Source organism: Piliocolobus tephrosceles, chromosome 15, assembly GCF_002776525.5.
Source record: "Piliocolobus tephrosceles isolate RC106 chromosome 15, ASM277652v3, whole genome shotgun sequence".
NCBI lineage: Eukaryota > Metazoa > Chordata > Mammalia > Primates > Cercopithecidae > Piliocolobus > Piliocolobus tephrosceles.
This window is the reverse complement of record NC_045448.1, coordinates 90,131,625-90,142,756: the sequence shown is the minus strand read 5'-3', so window position 1 is coordinate 90,142,756 and position 11,132 is coordinate 90,131,625. Positions and strand designations below refer to the sequence as shown.

The window sequence follows — 11,132 nt, the reverse complement described above, 5'->3', positions numbered from 1 at the left end:
TTTTTAGTAGAGATGGGGTTTCACCGTGTTAGCCAGGATGGTCTCGATCTCCTGACCTCGTGATCCGCCCGTCTCAGCCTCCCAAAGTGCTGGGATGAGATTTTAAACATACGTCTGTGACAGTCACATTTTAGAGAACCTGTTCACTCCCTTCAAATTCCAAGTATAAAGACTTAATCTCTAGGCATCTCATTTATCTCTGAAATGAATGGTGGAACCATATTAGATTTCCTGTAGCATTGGAATCTGGATTTCATATTTAAAAATCAAACTCAGGCCGGGTGCGGTAGCTCATGCCTGTAATTCCAGCACTCTGGGGGGCCGAGGCGGGTGGATCATTTGAGGTCAGGAGTTCAAGACCAGCCTGGCCAACACGGTGAAACCCCATCTCCACTAAAACTACAAAAATCAGCCAGGTGGTAGTGGCGCACACCTGTAATCCCAGCTATTCGGGAGGCTGAGGCAGGAGAATCACTTGAACCCAGCAGGCAGAGACTGTGGTGAGCCAAGACACTACAATCTAGTCTGGGCCACACAGTGAGATGCCCCCTCCACCTGCTCCCCCCACCCAAAACAAAAACAAAAACAAAAACAAAATCCAACTCAGATTTCTACCTTCCCCTCTCCTAAACTTTCTATTTTCTACCTGGTTCCATAATGATCTACCCATCATTCATGCTTAAAACCTTGGATTAACCTTTGGTTTTTCCTGCCCTTTTCTCCTACTCTGCCAGACTCCATCCGTGCACCAACTCCTGGTCATTCCTTCCCTCAGAAGATCCCTTTCATGGGTCCCTTTAAATTTCTACCACCAGTACCCAAAGACAGGTCCCTATTTCATCAAATCTAGGTTGACACTTAGCCTTAACTAACTAACCTTCTTGCCTCTACTCAAACCTCACTCCCAACTCCAAACCAACCTAAATATTGCTGACAACTGGTCTCTGATGATGTCCCTGTCCCCTCCCTATTCAAAATGTCCCCACCCCACCCCAAAGTAATTCAATATCTTCCCAGTCTACTACTTTCCTTGGTATCCATGGCTTTACAAAATCTGATTCCAATGCTCTTATCGCCTTTCCCCTGCAATCTGGTCCTTCACCTCTCACTCCTCTACACCTTTGTTCTTGCCATCCTCCCCTCCAGGCACTCCATCTGCTTTTTCTACTATTCACATTCAATCTCTGCTACTAAAACTTCCCATAGGTAAAAAGAGTCTCTCCTTGTCTTAAATCCCACCCCTTTTTGTCTGCACCACTCATGTAGCATTTAGCCTAGATACATAAGCTTGCATTATAGGGCACTACTTTTGTTTGCGTGTTTGTTAAAAAAATGCCAGTCTCATCTCCCTAACTGACACAAAGTTCTTAGAGGATGAAAATGCTTGTTCTTTGTAAATCCTAGAAGATTTTGCTTAGTTCTACCTATAAATGGTGATTAATAACTACTGATGAGGTGATCTAAAGTTCAGCTGAAATAATGCCTATCTACTCCCATGCAGTTCTTTCTAAGGGCTCTTTCTCTTCACTGGTGTCTGTACTAACCAGAAGCACTGTTATATACTGTGCCATGGTCTTGTTTTTTTCCCTTTTCAAATATGAGTCTGGTCTCTCCAACTAAGTTCCTTAAAGACTCTTTCTGATACCTTTTCAGCATTCTTTACAGTGTTAATCAGACCACTTGGCACAGAACGGTATTTAACATAAACCAGTAATAAAGACACCTAAATATTACTCAAAGTGTTTCAAACAGTGCGTGGACCAGGCGTGGTAGCTCACGCCTATAATCCCAGCACTTTGGGAGGACAAGGTGGGCAGATTACAAGGTCAGGATATCGAGACCATCCCGGCCAACATGGTGAAACCTTGTCTCTACTAAAATTAAAAAAAAAAAAAAAAAATTAGCCAGGCCTGGTGACGTGTGCCCGTAATCCCAGCTACTCGGGGGACTGAGGCAGGGGACTGAGGTAGGGGAATCGCTTGAACTCGGGAGGCGGAGGTTGCAGTGAGCCAAGATTGTGGCTGGAGCCACTGCACTCCAGCCTGGGCAACAGAGCGAGACTCCGCCTCAAAAAAAAAAAATTAAAAAAGTGCTTAACACTACTTAAGGCACAGACTTTATAAATAACACGTCTACCCTGTTTTATAAATTCCAAAGCCAGTTCACATCTATTATCTATTTCATTCTCATAACTCTGTGATGTCAGTTAACTGAAGGAAAAACTGGCTAAGCAAGATTGTAGGATCAGGCTGGGTGCAGTGGCTCACGCCTGTAATCCCAGCACTTTGGGAGGCGGAGACAGGTGGATCACTTGAGCCCAGGAGTTCCAGACCAGCCTGGCCAACATGATGAAACCCCGTCGCTACTAAAAATACAAAAATTAGCTGTGCATTGTGCACACCTGTAATCCCAGCTACTTGGGAACACATGAATCGCTTGAACCCGGGAGGCAGAGGTTGCAGTGAGCTGAGATCACACACCACTGCACTCCAGCCTAGGTGACAGAGTAAGACTGTCTCAAAAAAAAAAAAAAAAAAACAAAAAGGTTGTAGAACCAGTAAACTGGCAGTGCAAGGATTCAAACCCAGACCTCCTGGGCCCAGGGTCAAAAGTTTAGGTACTACTCCACAAGTACAGACTCATCTTCTCAACTAGCCTCCAAGTTCCTGGAGGACCAGGGCCATGAATAACATTTCTTTTAAAAGATTATTTCCTCATCTCCTCCCAAATGTCTTCATGTATCAATAAGATGAATTAAACCTATATGAATTCTGCAGATACAACAAACTCATCAGAAATAACACACCGCCTGACACTACATTGTGCCCCCGTAACAGAAGAAATCACCATCCAGGCTTCCATCTTAAGTGGAGATAGACTTGGTAATATAAGCCTATGTCCTCCCCAAACGACATTCCCAAACAACCATTTTGAGCTCAGCCACACAACCACCACACCCACATAAGGTGAAAGCATACTGCATTTCTCAAAATCCTCGAGTCCTGCCAGATAGTCTAGTCTTTGTTTTTTGAGCTAACATCTAATCTAAAGAGAATGGCCAGAAGTTTCTGCTACTCTTAGAGCTTTCAAGGAAACGGCCAGTTAGAGAGCATCATCTCCTGGAAGTACCATGGGTCTCCAAGTACACATAGCTCAGAGCCAGCCCTCCACAATTTTCTCCCTAAACTGCATTTTTGGATCGTTTTCAAAGACTTCAGAAGCCTTGCAGATGAAGAAGCAGGGCCCTAAATAAAAATAAGTTAGTTTTAATATTCCAAGTGAACAGTTTGCTAAAACACCATTTTCACCATCCTAAAGACTAAGAGACTAAGACATGAAAACAACAGAAACTTCTCTATCAGCTGTCGTATAATAGTATCAAAGAAGTGTTGGCAAGTTTCTCCTTACCAATGTTATTATCCAGAGTTTACTTTAGAAATAAAATAACTTTAGGAAAATAACTTTACCATGTCAAGCATTAAAGTAACTTCAAAAAAGTTCCCAAGAGGAATATGAACCAAGTTGTATTCTCTAGTCTACAGATTAAGTCATACTAACAACTCACTACTTGAATTATATGAACATTATAGTTAGGAGGCAAGGCAAAAGCTGAGAAGGCGAGACTACTCAGGAAAACATCTCAGAGAATGTTACTGATATAACATGTAGCTGTTCCACTGTAATAGACATATATTACTCTGTTTGGGTTTAAGTGTTCCTTTCTAGAACTGTCTCTTCTCTACCTGATGAACAGTGTATCATAAGGCCATATATCTCCTGAGGGGGTGAGCACAGCTCAAGGTGGCCAGAAGATCTGGCTCCCTGGCCCCAATTACTGATTCAGGGAGAGAATCCAAAACAGAATAATAAAGGTACTCTCTGGAGTATCTTCAACAAAATAGCCATGTTCCTGTCTTTTGAGCTTCATTGGTCAACTCTACCCCATGGGAAGAAAACTTCCCTGAAAATGAAGCCAACAGTTGACAGAAGAGAAGATCAGTCCTGATGACATCCTTGGTGCCCCTGGAGCCAGCCTAGCGCTAACCTCAGCCTATTTATACATCAACAAATTCCATTTTAATGAAAACTATTATGTCACCTGCCAGTCTAAATGAATAAGGTGCCCAATAACAAGGAATTAATTATCTCCAGAGTGAGCCTGGAAAAAAAAAATGGCTAACAAAGTTAAATCTACTTCTAAACCCAACAGGAAACACCAATATACTCACCATTTATTCTTATCACCTAAAATAGCCTAAATAACTAGAGCAACAGTCTGTTCTTCTCTTAGAATATCTGAACAATGTCCACCCAAACTTTTATTTATGACCTACTGATACACTATTTTCCAGACTAGATGTTAAACACAGATACCAAATTGTATTCAAAACAAAGTCACTACTGACTCAAGAGTGTCTTGTCAGTATTTAGCAAAAGTCTAGGTAACAAAGGGGCAACCTGGCTATGTGGCCTACTCCATGTACACCACAGAATAAGGCTAAAAAGGTAAACAAGCTACTAGTCTACCAAGCCCTGATATAATACATTTACTTTCATTCAAAACAATATATTCAACACTGGTCAGCTCTGAAAAAGCACAGATCATTCATATATACAAATAAGCACACTTTTCAACACATATATATAATATACACAATCCAAATTTTAGAGTGGAAGATTATACCTAATATGCGACCCTCAACCTCTGGTTTCCATGTCCTGATGCAGTATCATGCCACAGCGATGAGTTAAAAATGTGACCTCCACAAGATTTTTTTTTTTTTCATGTTTACTTGCCTACTTACCTTCTCATTTGTTACCCCCACATTTTTAAAAAGAAACCAGTTCTCCAACTGGTAACCAAATTTTCAACAGTCTCTTTGATTCAACAAAGAGATACGGGTAGGAGTTATGGTTTACATGAGTTTTACTACTAAAAGTCACAAAATACACATACACCAAAGGAGTTTTAGGTGCCAATAGAGTATATGTTGATCACTCCCACAGATGAAGACATCTTTACCAACTTGCAAAGTGAGATAACACTAAGCCTTAATCATAGTAAATGGAAATACATATCCGATTCCTTAAAGCAAAAATGAAAAGTGACAAATCGTCATTTCACTGGATTCTTTCAAAATTTTTTCTGGAGGTCAGGCGTGATGGGTCACGTCTGTAATCCCTACACTTTGGGAGGCCGAGGCAGGTGGATTGCTTGAGGTCAGGAGTTCAAGACCAGCCTGAACCACATGTTGAAACCCTGTCTTTACTAAAAATACAAAAATTAACCAGGCGTGGTGGTGGGCGCCTGTAATCCCAGCTACTTGGGAGGCTGAGGCAGGAGAATTGCTTGAAGCAGGAGGCGGAAGTTGCAGTGAGCTGAGATTACACCATGCACTCCAGCCTGGGTGACAGAGGGAGGCTGTCTCAAAAAACAACAATGAAATTTTTTTTTCTGGAAACTGGCATTTATGTCTGTGAAGTGGGCAACCAGGTGGTCCAGGAACAAGAGTAGAAAGATTTTTCACTGGGTGTCCTTTTTATCATTTGAGTTTATACCATTTGAATGTACTATTTACTGGGTTATCTTTTTCATTGTTTGAATGGATACCATTTGAATGTATGACCTACTAAAAATTAATAAATGCATTTTAAATTTAGAAAATTCCTCGAAAGTCACTTTCAGAAACCACATTAGAACTCCGTTAAATAATAGTCTAAAAATAATCAGAAAAAAATACTGCATGTCCCTTACTCTTACAAAAACTGCAATTTTCCCAAGTATACTTTAAACATGTCCTGAAACCATTACCAACTGTTTCTGCCTAATTTTCTTTCACAAAGTATGAATTCAGAATACCAGCAAAACATGATAAATAGTTCTTTTCTGTTTTTCCCTTCCACCACAGTGGTGCTAATGGGAAACAACATAAATTTGCCAATAGGAAAAAAATGCTAAAAGGCATATAATCACAAATCAAATCACCAAAATTTAACCATACAGTAGCTAACCCTGTTAACTCAGAGTTATCCAAAGCGTGGGTCCCATATCACTGATGCAAATGGTAATTTTAGCTAGTATGTAATCTAATATTTAAATGGTTATGAATTTATTTTAACATGTAGTGTATTATACCTAATACCTACACACCACATGTAGGACTACACAAATATCATCGCCTAAAATAAATCTACTTAAGTAAAATCGTTAGTCCATCTGAAAAGTAAGAGTGCACATGTGTATGAGTGAAGTTTTAGAAGCACCAGTGCACTATACAAATTAGATCGAGGCACACTGGGAATGACCACCAGCCTACATTAACCACAATGAACCTTAGACCAAACTTTGTGCTCACAGGGAAACCCTCACTGAAAGGATGACACAACTAAATGACAGAAGTTGTGATCTTTATTCCTTTTACCTTGGGCACCTCACTGCAGGCTCTGGCTCACTCCCCACCCTCCTATCTACCACCCTAAGGTTTCTAATTCCAAAGGCATGAAGTCTAGAGTCAATCAATCTCCAGGGAGAGGAATGGTTTGGGCCTTGACACAGCTCTTCAATATTCTCCCTGGTTCTTATTGCTTCTTCATATTTCTATTACACCTATGTTGTCCCTGAACCACCAATATTCCCTAACTGGCTATGGCACCAAGTCAAAGCCTGCACTTCCCTCTTAGAGCCTTATATTCCATTATTGTTCTCTGCTGCAAGCCTGATACCAGCACAACCCCATTTAAAAAAAAAAAAAAAATTCTGTTCTGAGGCTGATGGATTTGGCCAGAGGTGGATTAAACAGGACAGCACAAACCAATTCACCCAGGTATGAGAGACCAGCCCATACTACCCTCATTCCCCCAAGGGTATTTGCACTAAGAAACTTTCATTTAAAAAAGATTAATGAGAGAAATTTTATGTGAAAGATTTTCAGCCTACTTAAAGGTGATTTAGACCACCTGATAAATTTTAGGGCTCACTGCAGGACTATCTAACTAAACTCTATTTATGTAAGATCAGTTTCCATCACAAACTATCCTAACAGCTCATTTAGTATATAGCTGTCTGCTCACAACTTTAGAGAGGAAAAAACATTTTTAACATAAAACATTCATCCTCAGAAACTGAACCAATCCCCCTTTACGTTAGCTAAAGGATGCTTCTGCAACAGTCATTCACTAGTATGATGCAATGATGTGTTCCATATCGTCCTCAAAAATTCTGTTTTATTCACACCAGATTGTTGCAAGATTACCACATGTAATATCAGAGAATGAGGTCTGAAGTCCTGACAAAGGGGTCCCAGTTAGAGCCTCTCAGGTTACTGGGATCATTTGCCCAGACAGGTATATTCAGAAGCCCTAAAATCTTCCCTTTAAACTTGAAAATAGGGTTCCAAACTCAGTTTTCAGTGAAATACCTTTGAGAAGGGTATATTTAAGTTTCAACGTAATATCTACTACATCACCTGCCGAGAACTTTAATTTAGAAATCACCTGTTTTCAAAAATACAATAGCCCAGATGCCAAAAAATGATGTTTATTTTCACACAAAAGAACACCAAAAGAAGAAAGATTTTATTTGGGAAACTAGACCTGACACTTGTGGTATTTAATTTCTTTCACGTTTTTACTAAGTTTTAGCTAAAACTAAACTACCTTTAGTCACTTAATCCTATTATTGAAGAATTAAAGGAAATCAAAGAGATACCAATATAAGACTAGCGATTTGGTAGACAAGGGGGAAAAATTAGGCTGAAAAAGGAACACACAAACTCACCAACTCAGACTGTTTTTAACAGCATAGCATACTGTGGCCAACACCCCTCGGACCATAAATTCTGAGAAAAGTTCCCTAGTACCCAGTGAAGAGGTCAAAAACAAATTCTTGCCTCAACAATTCCTCACCATCATTTTATCCATTTGAGACTGGCCCTAAATTTTCTAAAACAAAGCTCACAATCACATCCCCCTTCAACTTACATCCTCTATCATGGAAGAAAGGTACTTTTTGTTCCATCATTTTCCTCTCAAACTCTGCCTATGACCTGGTCCCTACAAAGGAAATGTTCCTTCCACCTCTCCAAGTCTAGGCCCTTCATTCTCTTCCTCCACTGGTTCCTTGGCGGGGCCGGCAGCACAGAGGGAATATCTCCCACCGCTGTACTGATTTCCCACACCTCGGTTCACATCACATTTTTCTTCTTAACCCCCAGTAGCTGGCTTGTCTTAGCAATTCTATGAAACTGCAAGCACAGAGGGTTACTGACTCCCAATAGCCAAATAAAAGCTGACCAACTTCTCCTTTTCTAAGCCCTCACCCTTTTCGGTTTCTCCTGGCTCTATCCAGCCTTGGCTCTCCACTCGCCAAGGGAAATTCAAGACTGTCGTTAGACCCCAGTCTTTCTTCTGTGCAATCTAAGTGATCTCCTCCACTGTCCTCCTAGAAATGACATCAGAAAACAGTCTTAGACCTATGCATCTTCAGCCACCAGTAAATATGAGAGCCCTCAACCTTACCTCACATGTCCAAAACCAAATTCAAAGTCTTCCCAGGATTCCTGTCCCATTCCACCTTCACTTCCCTGTATCTATGAACTATATCATCATCGCCACGTCAAATTTCCCTTCACAGGCAGCCACCAAGGTCTGCTCATTTTTCCATACAATAGGAGTATTGCAACTCCTATGAGAATTAGTATGGTTTTTCCATATTAATATCTCATCCACTATGACTGCAGGTTTGCTTCCTTCCTGGAGTTCAAAAATGACTGCAGTGCCCAGAACGAGAAGTTGCTGTAAGACTCCTTTCCCATGGACCAGCACCCATCCTCAACTGAAATGCAGTCTGGGAAAATAAAGTGTGAAAAAACGAAGGAGGAGGGGAGAGACACTCAGCTAACGCCACTGCCCTCATCTTACCTGCCACAAATAATCTGCATCTTCCCCCAGCTACCAAACCGTCCTTCACATAAATTTCTGTTCAGTCCACAAGCTGAGAAGCCCCCTCAGCCTCTTTAATAAACCCATTAAATAAGTCCTTTACTTCTTGATCAAGAGGAATCATCGCTGTGACTTTTTAAGTGTAAGAAAACCAAGCCTTTAAAAGTACTTGTCCTCAGGGCTTGGGGCAATAAAAAAATAAAATCTAGGTGAAACACCTTCTATAGGAAAGTTTACTTTTTTTTTTTTGAAAGAACTTGACCAGACAAAGCAAGTAACCAGCAACATGTGCACAATTTACTTGGGCAAACGTCGCCCGTTCCTCCTCAGTGTCATCAGAAGGTACACTAGGAGAACAGAAGGGTTTGATTGAGCTGGTTTCCAAGGAACCATGTCAGAGCCGCTGCGGAGTTAGGAGCTGCGTCCACACAGCAGCCAAATCATGAAGTTGCAGGAGCGGCTGTTGTTAACCCACAGCTAAGAATAACGCTCGACTTTCCAAAATAAGACGAAGAAACGAAGTCCCCAGGCCAAGGATTCGCGGCGGCACAGAGGGGAAAGGGGGCCGCCTGCACTGCCCTCATGACTCAGAACCTGGGGTCCCAGGCGATTCGCGCACGGCCCGCAGGACCGCGCCGCGGGCACCGCGTGAGACTCTCGGGGCCGGCTGGGGGCGGGGAACGAGGGGCGCCCACTCGGGGGGGCGGCAATTTGCAGGTGCGGTAGGCGGCCCCCACACCCACGTTTATCCGGACTGGAGCCCGCACCTCCTGGCCGGGTTTCCGGGTGGTTCGCGCTCCTTCTGAATTAACAGCGAAGTCGCGGCAGGTTCGAGGTAAATCGGGCGAAAAGAGGAGAAAAAGTCTCAGGGGTCTGGGGGCCTCCGCGCCCCAGGGGAGGCGAGGGCCGGGCCAGAGGTGCGAGGGTGGGTGAGGGGTTCTCGCCGCGGGGCCGGGGCCGGGGCCGGGACTCGGGCGATGGGCCTTGCACCGCGCGCCCACGCGGGCCGCCCTACCGTGGCTCTGCAGGATCTCGTGCTTGAGGCCGCCGGTGTAGTCGATGAGCTCCTCCAGGCCGCGCTCGCACAGCTGCCCGTAGCCCGAGAACTTGTGCAGCACCTTCTCCAGCTCGCGCTCCACCGTCACGCACTGATCCATGCCGGAGGCTGCGGCGCTCGGTTCCTCGGCGCCCGGGTGTCCACAGCCGTTCGGCCCGAGCCCCGCCGAGGCCGCGTCCTGCTCCTCGTCGCCCAAGCGGGCGGCGCGGGAGGCTGAGGGCGGCCGAAGCGGCGGGCGCACTAGCCGCGGCGCCGGGGGAGCCCCGCGCAGCCGGAGCCCGCCTGCCCCATGGCGCCCTGGCCCCGCGGCGCGTCGCCGCTGCTCCCGTTCGCTCGCTCCACCCGGCCCCGCGTTTCCGGGCCCCGCTCGCGACGTTAGGGTACCCGCAGCGGCGCGGCCGATTGTTTTTGTTTTCACGGGAACCGACTGATGACCTGGTTCTCCCGGGCGGCACCAAGCGCTGCCGACTGGGGGGAAGGGGATGGCCACCCGGGCGAGGAAAGGAGGCGGCGCGGGCCGTACCAAGCGCACCCTCGGGTGGGGGACGACCCGGGGAGAGCGGGCGGGGGAATGCGACGGGCGCCCACACGCGCCGCTGCTCTAAAGGTGTGGGCCGTACCGCGCGAAAGGCGTGCGAGGGAGAGGGCGAGGGTGGAGCGAGGCCCCAATTGGCCTGAGAAGCTAAATAGGTAACTTTAGAGACAGCCCCAGCGCTCAGAGAGCGCTACAACTACGCTCTCCGTAAACAAGGGGGCGGAAACCGGCCTTCACCACTCCGCCCAGAAGTGGGGAAACCCAACCAATGGGCGCGGGAAGTGTTAAGAAACCAATCCCTCGCCGAGGCGTAAGCCTTCAGCCAATCCAGGCTGAGGGGCCAAACCAACGGGCTCGCTGTTGGAGGGGGTAACTTGGAGAGCGTACCGATCTGGAAAGCCATAGGGGAAAACCAGGCAAAAATACAAAGGGCTGTTTTCCATAGGACGTCGCCCTGACCCCAATTTATTTCGTCTCCTCATCCCTCTTAAGGGAAAGGGGTACCGTCATTCCGAACTCTTGGGCGACGGATCCACCTCCCGGGATGAAAAACCAAGCCAGGCCGCCCGGGCTGGTGCTGCGGCGGGTTGGGGCGCCAAT

At 45.1% G+C, this 11,132-nt stretch overlaps 1 protein-coding gene across 1 annotated transcript in view; it reads right to left on the bottom strand.

The window, feature by feature from the left end:
• RMND5A (required for meiotic nuclear division 5 homolog A) overlaps window positions 1–10,793 on the bottom strand; it is a 55,097-nt gene extending 44,304 nt beyond the window's left edge. The window contains exon 1 of the mRNA XM_023194877.3: window positions 9,956–10,793. Within this exon, the coding sequence (XP_023050645.1) occupies window positions 9,956–10,097 (142 nt within the window). The 5' untranslated portion in view covers window positions 10,098–10,793. The remainder of the gene's footprint in view (window positions 1–9,955) is intronic.
• Window positions 10,794–11,132: the final 339 nt, after the last annotated feature.